General features: G+C 50.1%; 3 protein-coding genes across 6 annotated transcripts; all 3 read left to right on the forward strand.

Moving 5' to 3' along the window:
• Window positions 1-2,103: 2,103 nt before the first annotated feature.
• On the forward strand, window positions 2,104-6,601 carry LOC124472514 (mitochondrial fission factor homolog A-like). 3 transcript variants are annotated; one of them, XM_047027425.1, is made up of 7 exons: window positions 2,104-2,360; window positions 3,338-3,553; window positions 3,619-3,791; window positions 4,447-4,532; window positions 4,771-4,935; window positions 5,147-5,474; window positions 5,667-6,601. In XM_047027425.1, exons 2-7 carry the CDS (start codon window positions 3,343-3,345, stop codon window positions 5,796-5,798), a joined length of 1,095 nt encoding a protein of 364 aa, XP_046883381.1. In that variant the 5' UTR covers window positions 2,104-2,360; window positions 3,338-3,342; the 3' UTR covers window positions 5,799-6,601. The 3 variants fall into 3 exon arrangements, with proteins under 3 accessions (XP_046883381.1, XP_046883383.1, XP_046883382.1); XM_047027427.1 differs by having other exon boundaries at window positions 2,107-2,360; window positions 5,147-5,222; XM_047027426.1 differs by lacking the exon at window positions 2,104-2,360 and adding an exon at window positions 2,637-2,892.
• A 1,111-nt stretch (window positions 6,602-7,712) lies between these two features.
• zgc:110269 (probable flap endonuclease 1 homolog) lies at window positions 7,713-12,105 on the forward strand. Of its 2 annotated transcripts, none has more exons than XM_047027418.1 (11): window positions 7,713-8,195; window positions 8,379-8,454; window positions 8,726-8,828; window positions 9,118-9,172; window positions 9,338-9,399; window positions 9,653-9,789; window positions 10,091-10,151; window positions 10,264-10,395; window positions 10,480-10,625; window positions 11,012-11,156; window positions 11,597-12,105. In XM_047027418.1, exons 1-11 carry the CDS (start codon window positions 8,114-8,116, stop codon window positions 11,783-11,785), a joined length of 1,188 nt encoding a protein of 395 aa, XP_046883374.1. In that variant the 5' UTR covers window positions 7,713-8,113; the 3' UTR covers window positions 11,786-12,105. The 2 variants fall into 2 exon arrangements, with proteins under 2 accessions (XP_046883374.1, XP_046883375.1); XM_047027419.1 differs by having other exon boundaries at window positions 7,841-8,195; window positions 11,408-12,105.
• Window positions 12,106-12,251: 146 nt separating this feature from the next.
• agfg1b (ArfGAP with FG repeats 1b) lies at window positions 12,252-18,382 on the forward strand. The gene is made up of 12 exons (XM_047027415.1): window positions 12,252-12,564; window positions 14,012-14,105; window positions 14,452-14,567; window positions 14,649-14,787; window positions 14,890-15,046; window positions 15,622-15,732; window positions 16,381-16,525; window positions 16,617-16,696; window positions 16,792-16,872; window positions 17,171-17,326; window positions 17,780-17,874; window positions 18,165-18,382. The coding sequence occupies exons 1-12, from the start codon at window positions 12,398-12,400 to the stop codon at window positions 18,222-18,224; spliced, it is 1,401 nt and encodes a 466-aa protein (XP_046883371.1). The 5' UTR covers window positions 12,252-12,397; the 3' UTR covers window positions 18,225-18,382.
• Window positions 18,383-19,510: the final 1,128 nt, after the last annotated feature.

Here is a 19,510-nt window from a genome sequence, read left to right on the forward strand (position 1 = left end):
TACACACACACACATGTGTACACACACATGCACTTCCTTCCCAATTCCAGAATAACAAGCTTTGGAACATTACATAACAGCTCCTTCATTTTCTGCTGCCTCTGACACAAAGTTTTGGTCATGCTGGATGGTGGCCAAACGAGCTACACCACCAGGCTAGCTCCAACAGGCTAGCTCCACCAGGCTAGCTCCACCAGGCTAGCTTCAACACCATATTAGCCACACGTGTGGTTGTGTGTGTGTGGGGGGTGAGGTGAGACGGGTTATATCGATAAATCACAGGAACCATTCAGTTCCCACAAGAAAAGACACACATTCTTCAGTTCACAGTGTTGATTGAGATTCTTTCATGTCAATATCGAGGCAGACTTCCAGCAGTGATCATTTACTAAGATAAAGGAATAGTGTCTATCTGTGTGTGTTTGTGTGTTTGTTTACCTCACGGGTAAATGTCAATTCTCTGTGCCAGGCCAGCTGCAAGAATGTGATTAAGACAAAAAATATCTAGGTGTTTGTGTGCTCATGCTGTTTACTGTCGAGAAAATGTCAGACAGAATTGGTGTCAACAGCTCTTCCTGTTTAGACAGGAAACGTTTTTACGTGAACAGGATATTAAGTTATGGAGTTGGGTGTTTCTAAAAGGGGGATGTTATGGTTGAGTTGGGTGTTTCTGAAAGGGGGATGTTATGGTTGAGTTGGGTGTGTCTGAAAGGGGGATGTTATGGTTGAGTTGGGTGTTTCTGAAAGGGGGATGTTATGGTTGAGTTGGGTGTTTCTGAAAGGGGGATGTTATGGTTGAGTTGGGTGTTTCTGAAAGGGGGATGTTATGGTTGAGTTGGGTGTTTCTGAAAGGGGGATGTTATGGTTGAGTTGGGTGTTTCTGAAAGGGGGATGTTATGGTTGAGTTGGGTGTTTCTGAGGAGGAGAATTTGGGAGTTGTGAGCTACGACAGATGGGCTGGGAGGCGTTGGGGGGGGAGCTGTGAAGGGGGGGGGGGGGGGGGTGGGGAGGGCTGTGAAGGGGGGGTGGGGGGTGGGGGGGGGAGCTGTGAGGGGGGGGGGGGTCTGTGAGGGGGGGGTGGGGAGGGCTGTGAAGGGGGGGTGGGGGGTGGGGGGGGAGCTGTGAGGGGGGGGGGGGAATCTGTGAGGGGGAGCTGTGAGGGGGGGGGGGGATCTGTGAGGGGGAGCTGTGAGGGGGGGGGGGGGGGCTGTGAAGGGGGGGTGGGAGCTGTGAGGGGGGGTGGGGGTGGGGGGGAGCTGTGAGGGGGGGGGGATCTGTGAGGGGGGGTGGGGTCCATCTGGCGAGAAGGGGAACGTGTGAACTGACAAGTGTAAAATTACAGTTCGTCTCAGAACAAGGAGAAATGCCCCCAGAGAACAAGTGGGTGTGAAGTCTCATAATCCTGGAAATACACTCTGTCTCTGACACACACACAAACTCACATACATGTATGAACACACACACACACACACATGCATGCACACATTGATCACATGCAACACGTACATTCTCGTTTGATTTATAATTTTTTACATGCAAGCCAAAACAACAACATGCACCTTCCCTAATCATGTAGCCTGCAGTGCTGCCACCTCGTGGACAAGGGTGGAAAGACAGAACTACTCTAGCCCCATCGCTACCATACAACAATCTCCTGAACTTGATGTAACAGTACTTGATGGGGACTTTAATATACTGTACTACTCTGCTCTGCTTTACCCTGTTTTAGGTTTATCTGTTCTCCTCTCCCCTTTCCTCTTCTCTCCTTACATTGCGTGTGAAATATTACTTTCAAAAGGTTGAAAAAATATTTTCACACATTTTATTTATGACTTTTTTGAAAACATATTTTTCAACCTTACTAAACTTTTTGATAATTGGATGGTAGACCAATCCAACAGAGTCAGCTCTGTTGATCAGCTATACAAATATGTGCATTAACCCGCCCGGTTTCGAACCGAGGACCTTTCGCGTGTTGGGCGAACGTGATAACCACTACACTAGGGGAACTGTGCAGTGCGCCGGAGGAGGGGCTATGCATCTTATTGGCCAATGCAAAGGTGTCTCCCTCAATATTTGCATGTTTAGAATGAATACTGAAAACTAATACGCTAAGGACATACCTATAGACTATATATGATTGCCAAATAAAGACTTTTCAATGTGACTAATTCGAACGTAGACCCTATAAATACAGGATGCTAATCAGCGCCTAGCATTGATGCGCCAGAACCCTATTGGCTGTCCTTCACATTGCACATGCGATGTGTTTGTGTTTTGGCTGATGTACAGGGAAGCGTTTGGTCAAATTAAGATACCAACATATAGAACACGATAGACGAAAAACGTTACAATATTCGGTAAGTCGTACATCTCCGTATCATATCCAAACCTGTTCTGACAAATAACGTAAGACGTCGTGCATTATTTTGCGAATGATACTAGACTACCAGATAGCTTGCTAGCTTGACGTTTAGATAAAACAAGATTTCTGCAGTTAGCTTTAACTAGCTAGCTAGATCGCTTCGGTGAAATAATGGAGTCTAATATCATAACAATGTCACAACGTCATCACAAATGCACGAATCAGTTGCGTGCTAGATAACACTAACCAGGAAGAGATCAGTCATTCATTCACAATACTATGATTCAATATCAGATTTAACGCGAGCGTGGCTTTTTGATTTGTTTATTTATGTAGCCTATAATCTACACGCTTTGTCGAAACTATGATCAGTTTGCTGTTCCGTCCCTGCCTGTCGTATTGAACCGAGGGATCAAGGAACGCTGGCCACCAGCGTAATATCTGGACGTCCTGCGTTTACTACCCACGCAGTTTACCCTATAAGACGGGGATTAGCACTACTGATGTCCATTTATAACAAAGCAGCGGTAAGCAAGCTGATGAGTAGAGGACGTCTACTCATAGCGAGAGGTCGCTGTTAACCTCTTGGTGTGATGCATGGTCCGCTATTACATTTTTTGCACCACCTTGCTAAATGGGACATCTCCGTGTGTGTAGTTAAACAACGACGCTAAGTGTGGTCTATCTTTAAGTTTGACAGTCAACGTTGTTGTGTTTCGATACACATATGTCTGTCATTGTACAGCCACAGGAGGATCTCATTTCATTCTCTTAATTGATGCATTCATAGATGAGTGTTGATCATGTGACACCCCAGATGTTGATCATGTGACACCCCCTGCCGGGTCAGATGTGTTGATCAATGAATCAAAGCCAGGAATCAAACCGGGAACCTTCTGATTGTTAGCCCGATTCCCTAACCCCTCACCTGACTCCCCTGATCATGTGCCCCCCCCCCCCCCGCCCCCCCAGGCCAAATGAGTGTTGGGACAGTGTACCCTGCTGCGGACGAGGCAGAGATGAGCCGTATCCACTACGAGCTGGAGTACACAGAGGGCATCAGCCAGCGCATGCGTATCCCCGACACCCTGAAGATGGGGCCAGAGAGCCAGGCAGGAGGGCCTTCCCCGGGGGTCCTGGCCCCCCACCCTGCCCTGATGCAGGTGCCCGAGCGGATCGTGATCTCAGGTACGGAGGATGGGGGTGGGGGGCGTGTGTGACTGTGTGGATATGACGGTGTGTGTGTGTTCCAGGGGACGATGTGGACTCGCGCTACTCCCGACCCAGAGACCTGGACCTGATCCAGGCCACGCCTCCGCTAGACCTGCTGGGGATGAAGGCTCCGCCCCGGGTCCTTACACTGACGGAGCAGCCGCTGGACTCCCTGGAGACAGACCCCGCCCCCCCGGCCCCCATGCACCGCACGGTCAGGACCTCCACCCCTCCTCCACCCAGATAATCTCCAGTGTGTCTCGGTGTCTGAGACCTCAATAATTTTCCCTACCCTCTTCCTTGTTCCCTCCTTCCTTCCATTCTTACCTACATCCTCCCCATCCCTTCCTGTCCTTCCCTCCCCTTCTTTCCCCCTTCACGTCCTTCCCCTCCCTCCCTTCTCACCTTCCTCCCTCCCCCTTCACGTCCTTCCCCTCCCTCCCCCTCACCTCCCTCCCTCCCCCTCACCTCCCTCCCTCCCTCCCCCTCACCTCCATCCCTCCCCCTCACCTCCCTCCCTCCCTCCCCCTCACCTCCCTCCCTCCCTCCCCCTCACCTCCCTCACCTCCCTCCATCCCTCCCCCTCACCTCCCTCCCTCCCCCTCACCTCCATCCCTCCCCCTCACCTCCATCCCTCCCCCTCACCTCCCTCCCCCTCACCTCCCTCCCTCACCTCCCTCCCTCCCCCTCACCTCCCTCCCTCCCCCTCACCTCCATCCCTCCCCCTCACCTCCCTCCCTTCCTCCCCCTCACCTCCATCCCTTCCTCCCCCTCACCTCCCTCCCTCCCCCTCACCTCCATCCCTCCCTCCCTCCCCCTCACCTCCCTCCCTCACCTCCCTCCCTCCCCCCTCACCTCCCTCCCTCCAGGCTCACTCCAGGTCGAAGAAGGAACGCAGTGCGACTGAGAGCCCAACTGTCCGTCACAGCAGCCCCGCCCACAGAGCAGACACCAGGTACTCTCTCTATCTCCATCTCTCTCTCTCTCCATCTCTCTATTTCTCTCTCTCCATCTCTCTCTCTCCATCTCGCTCTCCTATCCGTCTCTCTCTCTCCCTCTCCATCTCTCTCTCCTATCCATCTCTCTCTCTCTCTCTCTCCTATCCATCTCCCTCTCCATCTCTCTCTCCATCTCTCCCCCCCCTCTCACTTTCTCCAGGATAACAACTATGCTTTCTCCCCCTGCCCCCCCAGTGTGACCCCGTCCCCCGCGGCCCCTGTGCGGGTGTGCCCCCCCCTGTGCACCCCGGAGGATGGAGCCCCCCTCTACTCAGCTGGGGGGGTGATGTCTTACATCCAGGCCACCACACGCCGGGCCTACCAGCAGGTCCTGGAGGCCCTGGAGGACGGACACCGCAGGTGAGCTAGGGGGAGGGGGGTGTGTGTGGGTGTGTGTGTGAGGTGTCTGAGTGAGGTGTGTGTGTGAGGTGTGTGAGTGAAGTGTGTGTGTGTGTGGAAGAAGAAGAAGAGTAGCGGTACTGATGCTGGTGCTACTACCTACCTGCTGAGTTGACCTAATAACCAAAGCATGAATCTGCTGAACTAATGGGATATGTGTATGTGGTTATAGGGCCCAGCTGGACATGACCTTGGATATGACCCCTGATGATTCGGGATTGGTGGATGCTTCAACACTACGACGACAGGTAGGCAGTCACAGTGCTTCAACACTACGACGACAGGTAGGCAGTCACAGTGCTTCAACACTACGACGACAGGTAGGCAGTCACAGTGCTTCAACACTACGACGACAGGTAGGCAGTCACAGTGCTTCAACACTACGACGACAGGTAGGCAGTCACAGTGCTTCAACACTACGACGACAGGTAGGCAGTCACAGTGCTTCAACACTACGACGACAGGTAGGCAGTCACAGTGCTTCAACACTACGACGACAGGTAGGCAGTCACAGTGCTTGGGTGTGAGCTGATCCTTCGCTTCCTGTGTTTCTCTAAAAGTGTTTGTGTGTCCTTGTGTGTGTGTCCTTGTGTGTGTGTGTTCTTGTGTGTGTGTCCTTGTGTGTGTGTGTTCTTGTGTGTGTGTGTGTGTGTGTCCTTGTGTGTGTGTGTGTGTGCGCGCTCCTCCTCCAGATTGTGAAGCTGAACCGGCGTCTCCAGCTCCTGGAGGAGGAGAACAAGGAGCGCTCCAGGAGAGAGCTGCTGCTCTACTCTGCCACCGTGGCCTTCTGGCTCCTCAACACGTGGGTCTGGTTCCGACGCTAGAACCACCGCATACCACAGGGGCTCTGGGGTACGAGGTCGGCAGAACCAGCTACCTCCCCACCCTCTTCACATTGTCATCAACAAGTGTCAAAGTTTATATCTAAATCTAGAGATGCCATAGCATGTGTCTGAATATCTTTACCACAGCCCCACTCTCCTTTAGGGTCGAGAACCCCCTCTCTTCTCCCACTTATGGGGAGTGGGGATTCTAGAATTTTCAAGGGGGCATTCTAGAGCTGATAGAATCCCCCTCCCTGTAAATTCTACAACCCCCCCTAGGGTCCAGACGCACCCCTACCCCCTGTAAGGTCTAAAACTGACCCCCTCCCTGATAGGGTCCAGAACCCCCATTTCACTCCTGCCCTCCATCACCCTGTTCTTACAATAACTGAAGGGTTTTAGGTAATATAACTCTTATCTTACCTCTGTGATTTCCTTCAGTCTCCTGTTTGTCTGAATGGAATTACAGCACAGGTTTGTCTCCGTATGAAGGAAGTAGCACTGTTTTAATGTTGTTATAGTATTACGGTCCTTTCTGTGTAGAATCTAAATATCATATTTTTATGGAATAATGCAATAAATATGCATATGGAGTTGTATGTATCATAAAATAATATATTTCATCATATTATCGACTGGAAACTATTATGCCAAATGTGATGGCTGTCTATTCTGTTTTGCTTTATTAAGCGCAGAGACTGCCCTGTACCTGCCCTGCCAAGATGCAGTCTGACATTACATATTTATTTATTTATTATTTGTAATATATCGATGTATCATTTGTAAATATTTATTGTATTAAATTCTAGGTGGTTGACGTCTACTTTGTTTGAACGGGCCTCCCCTGTGTTCACTGCTGCCAATTTGGGGAAAATTGTGTGATTACAACAAACCATACTTATTGCTTGTCAACCGGCTATCTCACATCTCACAGGGATGTGCCAGCATCCCTTTTGCATATTGCATAACTATGGTAAACAACTTCCGGTAAGTAACAGTTACGTTTATTCGCTCAAACTGCCGTTTTTGAGGCGTTTGGGTGATCTTCCCAAAAGGAAAAGTAACGATTTACATAGGATTCTATGTTTCTGCCTTTCAAGCGCCAGGAAAAAAGGATTCAAATTTTATGTTTCGAGCAACTTTGACAATTACGAAGGTAAGATTTACCTAACTCACACAGAAAGTAGGTAGCTTAGCCAGTTAGCACTAGCTATCACGGAGCGAACAGATTTTAGTAGTAACATTAGCTAGGCTAGCTATTTAGCAATGTCTAGCTAATGCTACATTATAATGTGCTCAATTATTGGATTGTCAGCTTGGTAGTTATTCATGTTGAATTAAATAATTTGTCTGTCATATGCTCCCTATGGAGTATGTAATTTTCCCAGTTTCTAACAAAATCTGAAACGGTATTGCGCTCCATGAGGGGGACCTGGCTGTGTTATCGGTTGACGAAAAAAGCAAGATGGCTTTGAGTCAGGAAACTCAAATGCACAACATCGTTCTAGATATGTCATTTAGAGACGTATGTACTTAAAAGTAAGCATCTAAAAGTATTTGAACATTAGTTTCATTCAAAAATTGAAATATTGTAATTTAAGATTTTTCCTGAAAGTGGGTTTGAATTAGGCGGGTTTATGCTAGGGTAAAGACATTAGATTAATTCCCAGAACCAATCATGAAAAAATCCACGTTAGTACTGTAGTTCTACCCCCAACAGGCGCAACTGCAACAAAACCTGAACTCAAACTCAAAGATAAATATAATAAAATAATAATTTGGCAATAGCTAACCCTACACAGTCATCATTTAGCATTGTATTCAGAGTGCTAGCTCTAGCATTGACAGTGGCATTTAACGTTGCATTTGTATGTGTAACGTTGCGCTAACTATTTTTACTCAGGAGTAATATAGACAGCAAAGCATTGTGTAGCTCATCATTCAGTGACCCTCTGAATGGAAGATGGCAGGACTTCGGCCTCGTCTTCTGTTTTTTTGCACCATTGCTGTGCCTGACTGGCTGAGATTGTATGACAGGTGGAGCTGTCGAGATCAAAACCTGATTAGCCACGCCTACAATCTTGAGGAATTGTAAACAGGATTTAAACAAGGTTTTCTAACAAATCTGAATTTATTTATTTTCACTTTTCGTGGATGCTCAATAAAACGCTAAACTTTGATATAATATTTACATTTTCACTATTTCAAACAAAGTTTCTATGGCACAACAATAGCAACGTTTTATTTATTTATTTATTCCGGAAATACGTATCACTGTTGTGTGGATATAGCCAAATCCTTAACGTCAGAAAGAAATGGGGATTTTAAAGTTGGCAGACTTGATTCGCTCCGAAGCACCTGATGCGATCACGCACAAGGACATCGGCGATTACACAGGTAAATCTACCCATCTCAATGTTTGACAGTTTGACTCGTTAACTCCGATGCTAACGTAAACGAGTTGGTTTTAAAGCTGCATCACCTGAAAGCTGTGCTAGCCACCGAGCCTTTACGGCACTCTTAACAGCTGAATTCAACAACCAGTAGAATTTGATCGTGTTAATTTGGATTTAATCGCAGGCAAGGTCATCGCCGTGGACACTTCAATCATTCTCAACCAGTTTCGAGCGGCTGTACCTGGTCTCGAGCAGCTAGGGTAAGTTAATTAACGAATGAGAGTTCTTCCTTACGAACCAAAATATTCTTTATTTAACGCTACTTCATCGCTTTGTTTGAACTGTAAGCCATAATTCCGTTTAATGCCAGATAGCGGAGCTCCTCTGTCTCGTGTTGTTTCCTGGTCTCTTCAGATTGTACGCTGGTCCTTGACAGCTTGTGCAGACTCTCCTTTCCCCCCTCCAGGCTACGGAATATCTCTCCCTCCACCATCTCACCCTCCCACTATCTCCCCCCCTCTCTCCTCCCAGTCCCCTAGCAGGTCTGTTCTTCCGCACCCTAACCTTCCTGGAACATGACATCAAGCCCGTGTTTGTGTTTGACGGAGTTCCCCCAGCAGAGAAGAGAGCTGTGGTGAGTGCTCTTCCAATGTAAGCCTGGACCCATCCTACTGCCCTGTGCCTACATTACTGACCCATCCTGCTGCCCTGTGCCTACATTACTGACCCATCCTACTGCCCTGTGCCTACATTACTGACCCATCCTACTGCCCTGTGCCTACATTACTGACCCACCCTACTGCCCTGTGCCTACATTACTGATCCAGGCCTACCCTAATGATCTAAACCTGATGTTGCTTTGACCGGCCTTGCTCGGTCTTTGTGTCCTAACCTGTGGTGTGTGTGTGTGTGTGTGTGTCCAGCTGGAGAGGAGGGCCCAGGCGGCAGGGTGGAGCTCCCCCAATTGCTCCGGCTCAGGTAAGATTTCTTACAGTATTTGACTGTAGATCTAGAGGTCACAGGTTCAAACACCCCCTGTTCTGTGTCTTGCTTAAAAAAAAGAAGAGTAAAAGCATCTGCTAAACACATCTACTTAATGATGACATGCTCTGTGTGTGTGGGTGCGTGTGTGTGTGTGTGTAGCCTCCAGTCAGACTCGCGACTGTCTCCAGCTGCTGCGGCTCATGGGGGTTCCCATCATCCAGGTGAGTCAGCAAACAGCCCTGCTGAGCCAACATGGAGGCTGTAGCCCTGCTGAGCCAACATGGAGGCTGTAGCCCTGCTGAGCCAACATGAAGGCTGTAGCCCTGCTGAGCCAACATGGAGGCTGTAGCCCTGCTGAGCCAACATGGAGGCTGTAGGCTTCATCTCCTCATGTTGTAGTGGAGCCAACATGGAGGCTCTAGCTTGATTGTGAATGGACAACATCTTCAGTAAATCTCTGTCCCTGCCCCCCAGGCTCCGGGGGAGGGGGAGGCCCTGTGTGCCAGGCTGGTGCAGGGGGGTCTAGTGGACGCTGTGGCCTCAGAGGACATGGACACGCTGGCCTTCGGAGGAACAGTCCTGATCCGCCAGCTCAGCGCCAAGAGAAACGGGTCTGTCACACTCCACACCTCACACGCACCTCACACGCACCTCACACGCACCTCACACACACCTCTCACACACCTCTCACACACCTCACACACACCCCACACACACCTCTCACGCACACCTCTCACGCACACCTCTCAAACACACCTCACACACCTCACACACACCACACACACCTCACACACACCTCACACACTCCACACACACCTCACACACACCTCACGCACTCCAAAAACACCCTTCCACATCTCACACACACTGTAACACTGACACAGCAGCATCATCTTCTTCTTCTTCTCTCAGTGAGGTGGTGGAGTTCTCCCTGGAGAAGCTTCTGACCAGGCTGAGCCTCTCCCAGGAGGAGGTGAGCCCCCTGCTGGCTCACACATGCATTACAGCTACCTGCTATGTAGTCTGGAACTGTCTGATGTGATGTCTTCTGTTCCTGGTTCCTCCCTCTCCTGTTTCTGGTCCAGTTTGTGGACCTGTGTATCTTGCTGGGCTGTGACTACTGTGACAAGATAACAGGCCTGGGTCCTAAGAGAGCCCTGTCTCTGATACAGACCCACCGCTCCATCGAGAACTTGGTTCAGCACATCAATAGGAAGGTACGCTGTGTGTGTGTGTGTGCGTGTGTGCGTGTGTGTGCGTGTGTGCCAATCACTGGATCTCCCATCCTTTTCTCCCTCCAGACCCATCCAGTGCCCATGGCGTGGGGTTACCAGGATGCTAGGAAGCTGTTCCTGCTAGCCCCCCAGACAGAGGCCCCTGGCCTGGCCTGGACTGAACCTGACGAGGAGGTGCTGGTCCAGTTCCTGTGCCACCAGAAACACATCAAGTAGGTCCTGCCTGGGAAGTAAAGCAGAAACACATCCAGTAGGTCCTAGGTCCTGCCTGGGAGGTAAAGCAGAAACACATCCAGTAGGTCCTGGGTTCTGCCTGGGAGGTAAAGCAGAAACACATCCAGTAGGTCCTGGGTTCTGCCTGGGAGGTAAAGCAGAAACGCATCTACACAATTTTTTTGTGTAGTGTGTTCAAAACTTTTTCCCACACACAGTGAAAGGAGGAGAGGAGCTGAGGAGGACAGAAAAACCTAAAACAGAAACCTTTTAGAAAAAGGTTTTTTCAGAACTTTTTATGAAAATCTTTTCTACCTTTTTAGAATCTTTTATATTTTTTTAATCTTTCAAACCCTTTTCCACACACAACACCAAACTTTTTAAGGGAGCCCAGGGTGCGTGGTCGTATGGAGCGGTTTCGTCAGACGAGGGAGAGGAGGAGGAGAGAGAGGGAGCAGGAGGAGGCCTCTGGCCGGAGCAGACAGACTCGCATGGAGGACTTCTTCCGCGTAACCAGGAAGAGAAAGCAGGTGAGCCTCGTCACCACAGCAACCCTCCAGCACACACTCCTCCCCTCTTAAAAACCTCTTCCTCAAACGGAGAAACATGTTGTGCAAACCCTTTTAGAGGATCTTCAGTAATGATTTTTGAGTTTATTTTCGTTACAAGTCATGTATTGGCATGTGCACAACAATTCCAGCGAAGCAGTCTTCGGCAAAATCCTAAATCTCAGACTCAGACCATGCTCTGATGTGTCTGACCCTGTGTTGTGTTCCTGTAGCCTGCTGAGGCTGGGGATCCTGCCAGCAGCAAGGGAAAGAGGCCCAGGCCTAAGTGATGCAATCCTCCTCCACCCCTGGTGGAGGAGGATTGGTACTGCGGGATGAAGACGGGAACTTGTTTACAAGATTCTGAGATCCGGGCTGTAGTGTGGATGATCACCAGATCTATAAATCACCTCTGCTTCCAGGAATCCTGGCATCAGCCTGTCCTGAATACTGGAAGATCAGTGCCTCTTGTCTGTGCTGTCGTGAGGCAGGAAGAGAGGCGAGGCGGAGGGAGGCGGGAAAGAGGAAGGAGACAGGGGTCTGGAGGACAGAGAGAAGACTGTTCCTTCTCTCAGCCTAGTTCATCCAACACTGGCCTGCCTCCTTTCTAACCCAGCTGATACAGCGATACAGACCCCCCCCCCCCTCCCCCTCCTGCCTTCCTTCCCCTGCTAATACAGCAACACCGCCCCCCTGGACCCCCCGAGCAACACAAGGCTGTCTCTTATCACGCCCCTGTCAGTGGACACCTGCAAAGACAGCTGTGCCTAACCCCAGACTTGAACACCACTTGCATCTTAAAACATGACCACACAATGGTCTGTGTCACTCCAAATCTCTGCCCTGGAGAGATTGTTTCTCCTTAATAACATGTTTCTGTTTTTTATACAGAACGTTATTTGTATGGTAAAATACGAATAAAACACATTCAAGAAAAAGATCGTTGAATTTCTTTAATTTTATTTAGAAGGAAAGCACTATTGGCTGATCTCAGTCCTGCGACTGTCTAAGGTACAAAACGTTAAACATTCCTCGCCAGTAGGTGGCAGCCGAGCATCGAAGGCGCAGACCGCATCTCTACCCTCCACGAAGAAGGGCAAGCCCCGTCCCCGCTAGACCTCCCAGATAGGTGTCTACCGCCGTTGAGCCGACTGCCACCGAAGACCTCCCCACCCAAGTACGGGATAAACTTCTCTCGCTGTCGGTAGCCCATCGTTTCGGTCATGGCGACGAGTGCAAAGCGAAAACAAGAGGAGACTCATCTGAAGATGCTGCGCGAGATGACGAGCCAACCGCCGAATAGGAAGTGTTTTGATTGTGATCAGCGCGGCCCGACTTACGCCAACATGACAGTGGGTTCTTTCGTTTGTACCACCTGTTCGGGAATCCTGTAAGTACCGCGCTGGCAATACTGTCTATATATTAGCTTCTCAGGTGTAAACACGTCTATAAGTATAACGTATGTTTTGTATGCGAGGGATCCGGCTATCGTTAGCCAGCAAAGCGAGCAACTCACCAAAGGACAGGTAACGCAATCGTGAGCTCGAGGCCGGCTGTAGGAAAGGGCTGGGTCGCATGCTTTGTTTACGGAGAAATGTGTGTTGGGTCGGGACAGCACTAGCTGTACTACAGAGTTGTGTTGACGACTGGTCCGGGGGATTTTCTCACACAACATCAAAAGCTCGCCGAGGTTCAAGGTTTGCACGGTTTGTGAACAGTTTGTCGCTGATGTAAAAACGAGCAAATATTTGATCGGGGTTTCAAAACAGCACGTCACCGCTTTACCGGCGAACCAGTCACGGGGGAGGGCAGATGAACTTTTATCCTCAGAACTGGACATCCGGTGCTTGACATAACTCTCACGCCCTGAGATAAGCAAAGTGGCGTTGGGTGGATCTAACCACTTGTAGAGTGAACTGGGTTTAAAGAGCGGAAAGAGGAGTGGACCAAGAACCGTTAATCGTAACAGTCATGCGGGAAACGGAGGATAGGTGGTTAGCCTCGGTGGTCAGTTATTCATCACTTCATATTCATGTATGGTGACAGACATTGAATGGGGGCGCGTCGCTTTTGTCTAGATGTAGCCGTCTCTGTCCACGTCACAGTCCACGCCAACTAATCCTCGCGTCTCACTCCTCAAACGATGTGAACATGTTGCGTCTTATCTATCTTGAATAAAAGCAGCTTTTGAGACTGATGTCCACATCACAAAATCACTCCCAGCTGAACGTAACAGAAACCACAAACACCAGAGGAAGGCGCGTTATTGTATGAATAATAGATCGCAAACGAGTTGAAACAGCTTTCAAGTTTCTCAGAAAGGTGTTCGGACGCTAGTTTCTCCTGGAAGGACGCCCAGAACTGCACGTCTGGCGTGGCTAGCGAGGCAAATTTCAGGCCAAAAACATCGGCCTCGTCCTCCCATCTCCTCCCCCCCATTCTTCCTCTCCTTGGGAGTAATCAATAATTACATTTTAGTTGGGTGTCGTCCGGCCAATTTCTTCTCCTGACTGGAACTCGGTTGGGTTCAGGACCGAACTGAACCCCAGCCAGAACAGCGTGTTTTGTGTCGTCACTCTGAAGAGCAGTTTGAGGCAGAGTGGCTGGATGTCATCTCTGAACGACTCCTTGTCTGACTCTCTGAACGACTCCTTGTCTGACTCTCTGAACGACTCTTTGTCTGACTCTCTGAACGACTCCCTTACCACCACTACAAGCAGCAGCAGTCACTTTCTGATCAGCTTCTGTAGGATCAGACCGCACAGGACGGTTACAAAAATGACAGTTGATCTTCGATAAACAGTTTGTTCTTCTGTCTGATCCCCCCCCCCCCCCAGACGAGGTCTCAACCCCCCCCACAGAGTGAAGTCCATCTCCATGACAACCTTCACACAACAGGAAATCGAGTTCCTACAGAAACACAGCAACGAGGTACAGATGTCAGCCCTCCCTCTACATCTATAGACTTCCCCTGCATGTATAGACTATCAGTGGTTTCTTTGACTCTTTCCTTCTCTCTCTACCTCAATCTCATTTCCACTGTAAGTAGTTTCTCTCCATCAGTCTCTCTCTCTCTCTCTCTCTCTCTCTCTCTCTCTCTCTCTCTCTCTCTCTCTCTCTTGCAGTAGTTTCTCGTTCTAAACTTTATTTGCATTCCTTCTCTTGATGACTGTCTTTTCTCCCCTCCCCCTCTCTGTTCCCTTTCCCCCATTCTCCCTATCTCGTTCTCTCCTCCCTTCCCCCTCTCCCTCTCTCTGCCCTCTCCCCCCCTCCCCAGGTGTGTAAACACATCTGGTTGGGCCTGTATGATGACAGGACCTTGGTCATCCCAGACTTCCGTGAACCTCAGAAGGTGAAGGAGTTTCTCCAGGAGAAATACGAGAAGAAGAGATGGTGAGCAGTGTGTGTGTGTGTACGTGTGTGTGTGTGTGTGTACGTGTGTGTGTGTATATATAAATGTGTGCCTGTGTGCAGGTATGTTCCTCCAGACCAGGCGAGGGCGCTGTCCAGTGTCCAGGCGTCCGTGTCGGGCTCCTCAGCCAGCAGCACAGGAAGTACCCCAGAGGTCCCTCCTCTGAAGACCCTGCAGCTCAACAAGACCCCCCCTCGCCAGGTACACACACACACACGCACAGGTACACACACACACACACACAAACACACACACACACTCACATGTATACACTCACACCCTCTGTCTGTCCCTCCCCATTAGTCTCCTGGGATTAGTCGCTCCAAAGCCCGTGCCATTGTTCAGGAGAAAAAGTTTGACCTGCTGTCAGACCTGGGCGGTGACATCTTCGCCCCCCCGACCAATCAGGCGGCAGGCTCAGCTAACTTCGCCAACTTTGCACATTTCCCCAGCCAATCAGGTAAGCTGTGGGTGGGGCCTATAAAGGAGCACCAAATCATGTTTTATGAGAAATGGAATGTATGTTGATGTAGCTGGTAGTTGCCAGTTTAATTGAGATGTTACACAAATAGAGGTTCACATGAGACGTGCTAAAATTGCGCTTCGCTAGATCAAGAACTGCTTTTTTTTTTTATCTTTTGCGTAGCTGCGAGTTAGTGAGGGAGATCAGGAAGTGGTGATGTGAAATGCCTGTTAGCGTTGCTGCTAATGCTAATTGTAAAGAACAGCCTCATGTCATTTTCCAGTTTGGCCTGTTAATCTGAAGGCTTCTGTACCGCAATGTAACTGCAATTTTTTGTTAATATCTTTATACGTGCTTCCTCTTTTGTACAAACTCTTTTGACCGAGTCATAAACCAGCCGTGACGTTTGATTACACACAGTGGAGTGCTCGTGTCCCTCGTGTGGTTTTTTGGTTGCCGTCTCATGTGAGCGCCCCTTTGGTGTTGCTGGAACTGTCATCGCTGTGTCATCACTGTCCTTGTGACATTTCCTGTCATGTGACCCGTCCTGTCTTCCTTTTTCGTTGCCATAGCAACACAGGCTAACTCCGGGGCAGCAGACTTTGCCAACTTTGAGGCGTTTGGCAACTCTGGAGTTCCATCTCATTACGGCACCCCACCCCCCTCACATTCTGTTACCTCAGGTACCCCCACCCCCCTCACATTCTGTTACCTCAGGTACCCCCACCCCCCTCACATTCTGTTACCTCAGGTACCCCCCCCCTCACATTCTGTTACCTCAGGTACCCCCACCCTCACATTCTGTTACCTCGGGTACCCCCCCCCACCCTCACATTCTGTTACCTCAGGTACCCCCACCCCCCTCACATTCTGTTACCTCAGGTACCCCCCCCCCCCACATTCTGTTACCTCAGGTACCCCCACCCCCCTCACATTCTGTTACCTCAGGTACCCCCCCCCCACATTCTGTTACCTCAGGTACCCCCACCCCCCTCACATTCTGTTACCTCAGGTACCCACCCCCCTAACATTCTGTTACCTCAGGTACCCCCCACCCCCCTAACATTCTGTTATCTCAGGTACCCCCACCCCCCTCACATTCTGTTACCTCAGGTACCCCCACCCTCACATATTCACCTCATACAACCTGATACAGTCTAGGAAACTGGACAGTCTATGCTGTGAGATGTATAAGTAAAACCTGCCTGATGATTTGACTGTGTGCATTCTGTGTGTGTGTATTCTATGTGTGTGTATTCTGTGTGTGTGTATTCTATGTGTATGTGTGTGTATTCTATGTGTGTGTATTCTGTGTGTGTGTGTGTGTGCAGGTGGGGGCGTGCCCATCCCCTCCATGGCGGGTGCAGTACCAGCGCAGGCCCAGCAGGGGAGCTCTGCTGGCGACCGCTACGCTGCCCTGGCCGAGCTGGACAACGAGCTGTCCTCCTCTGCTCCTACTGGGAGCAGCGTGCACGGGTGAGACACACACACATTATACACACACACACACATCTATATACACACATGCTGTATGCGTACAGACATACTCACGCGTGTGTGTGTTTAGGAACATGTTTGGAGCCGTGTTGGGGAGCTCTCCTGCCCAGACCCAGCCTGTCCTTCCCAGCATGCAACAGGGCTTCGGAGGTGAGTGTGTGTGGAACAAAAGACTGTCCTATGACCACAGCCTCTTCAGGTGTCGTCCAGATAAACTCTGATGATGGAACGTGTGTGTCTTCCAGCTGTTCCGTCCACCAACCCGTTTGTTGCCACGGAGATGGCCACCAACCCCTTCCAGACCAATGGCAGACCTCCAGCAGCAGGTGTGTGTATATGATTGTGTGTGTGTAAATCCTGTAAGTGTCTGTGCACCAGGTCCAGCTGTGTGGTAAGAGTGTCTCTCAGTTCTCACTCGCCCTCTCTCTCTCTCCCTCCCTCGCCCTCTCTCTCCCTCTCTCTCCCTCTCTCTGCCCCTCTCTCTCCCTCTCTCCCCCTCTCTCTCCCTCTCTCTCTCTCCCTCTCTCTGCCCCTCTCTCTCTCCCTCTCTCTGCCCCTCTCTCTGCCCCTCTCTCTCTCCCTCTCTGTGTGCATGTGTCCCTCTGTTCCTCTGTGCGTGTGCAGCCTCGTTCGGTACCGGCTCTATGAGCATGCCCGCTGGCTTCGGGAACTCCTCTTCCTTCTGCCTCCCGACCAGCTTCAGCGGAACCTTCCAGCAGCCCTTCCCCGGCCCGGCCCCCTGCCCCTACCCCCCCGGGAACTACCACCCCCCGCCCAATGGTTAGTGTGCCCCCGATACCCTCTCCCTGCTCCTCTCTCCTTCCTCCTCCACCCTCTACCCCCAGTCCAATGGTTAATGTGCCCCCCTCCCCATCCTTCCACCTCCCCTGTGTGTGTAGTTGCCATGCAACACCAGCAGGGGGCAGTAGAAGGCGGCAGGTCTCATAGCGTCACACATGGAGAAACAGGTTTACTGGTTGCTAATCTATCTCTTCATCTCTCTCTCACCCCTCTTTCTCTCCCTCTCCTCTGTCTTTCTCTTCCTCTCTCTCCTCCTCTGTCTTTCTCTCCCTCTCTCTCCCTCCCTCTCTCTCTCCCTCTCTCTCTCTCCCTCTCTCTGCCCCTCTCTCTCTCCCCCTCTCTCCTCCTCTGTCTCTCTCTCCCTCTCTCTCCTCCTCTGTCTCTCTCTCCCTCTCTCTCCTCCTCTGTCTCTCTCTATCTCCCTCTCTCCAGGTCCAGGATACCCAGTCTATGGGCACACTAAGCCCTCTATCGGCCCCTATGGCCAGCCAATGGCAGGGCCTGGCTTGACCAATAACCCCTTTATGGTAAGCACATCTTTTACATGTTATTTAATTAATAGACACTTTTATCCAAAGCAGCATATACTGTTGATGGAGCTTATAGAAAGTACAGCAGAAAATCTCTCTACTGATCGCTTACGGTTTCCCTCCCTCCCTCTCTCCCTCTCTCCCTCTCCCTCCCTCCCTCCCTCCCTCCCTCCCTCCCTCCCTCCCTCCCTCCCTCCCTCCCTCCCTCCCTCCCTCCCTCCCTCCCTCCCTCCCTCCCTCCCTCCCTCCCTCCCTCCCTCCCTCCCTCCCTCCCTCCCTCCCTCCAGGCCGGAGCCCCAGCTGGTTCCTTCCCCAGTGGGGGCTCCTCCACCAACCCCTTCCTGTAGCGCACCTCCCAGCCTCCGCCACCAGAGGGCAGCATGCACAGCACCTACTCAGCACATCCGCCGCCAGTGACTTCACTACACACTTCTGATCACCACAAAGACGAAGAAGAAAAAAAAAAAAAAAAAACAATGTTTGTGGACACTATGATGGACAGAAACAACAACACTATGAACTACAGGACTATTCTGGAAAGATGCCCTTGGAACGATAGACACATTCTATATATATATTATTACATTGTTTATGAGACTGTATACTCTCTGTGCATATCATCCTTTGTAATCATGTTTTTATGTACATTATCTATAAGTGAGTGGACAAACAAGGGGTCCCATATGGTTCTGTACAGGGAGAGAACCTGGATGAGTTCTGGGGGGGGGGGGGGAAGGTAGATCGTAGATTACAGCTGTCATATAATAAGAAGGTGGCTGGGGAGGGGGGGGGAGGTAAGGTAGATGGTTGGAGATGGTTGAAAATGTTTCTCTCCTTCTCCTCTTTAATCCTATACCTTCCAGGCTGTTTGTCGGCCTACTGTAATCCCAGGCACGTTAGATTATCTAATCTCCCCCTCCCCCCCTGCTTTCTACCTCTCTGTAATCTCAGATGGATGGTGAGGGAGTACAGGTGAAGGCCTGTGCCCCTGCACACCACCTGTACACCACCTGTACACTACCTGTACACTACCTGTACACCACCTGAACACTACTGTTACCTATCCAGGCAGGGTACAACACGTTCAAAGACCTGGCTCTGAAAGGGAAGTAGGTTAACTTGTGCCACCAATCACTAACAATGGATTTTACAATTTACTCATAATGACATGATTATGTAAGTCAATGTGTACATATATAAATATATGTATAAATATATTAAAGATTTTTAACTACATTTTGGCCCATAGTAATGGGGTTTTTTTCTTCTGTAAAACTGTGAATTTAACAGTCTTGTTCTATTAATGCAAATCAACAAAAAAATGGGTTAACCCGATTTACGTTTTTGAGCGAAACATGATATCCGATGTGTTATTGAATGTAATGTACAGTGTCACCTTCACTGTCAAAGTAAGTTGCGTTGCTTCTCTGTTCTGTGTGGTACTGCTTGTATCTGTGAGGACAGGTGTGTGTGGTACTGCTTGTGTCTCTGAGGACAGGTGTGTGTGGTACTGCTTGTGTCTCTGAGGACAGGTGTGTGTGTGTGGTTGTGCTTGTATCTGTGAGGACACATGTGCACGGTTCAGCTCCTGTCATTATGGTCAGGCTAGTACAAGGACCTCTGATTGGAAGTG

This window comes from Hypomesus transpacificus, chromosome 10 (genome assembly GCF_021917145.1).
Source record: "Hypomesus transpacificus isolate Combined female chromosome 10, fHypTra1, whole genome shotgun sequence".
Classification (NCBI taxonomy): Eukaryota; Metazoa; Chordata; class Actinopteri; order Osmeriformes; family Osmeridae; genus Hypomesus; species Hypomesus transpacificus.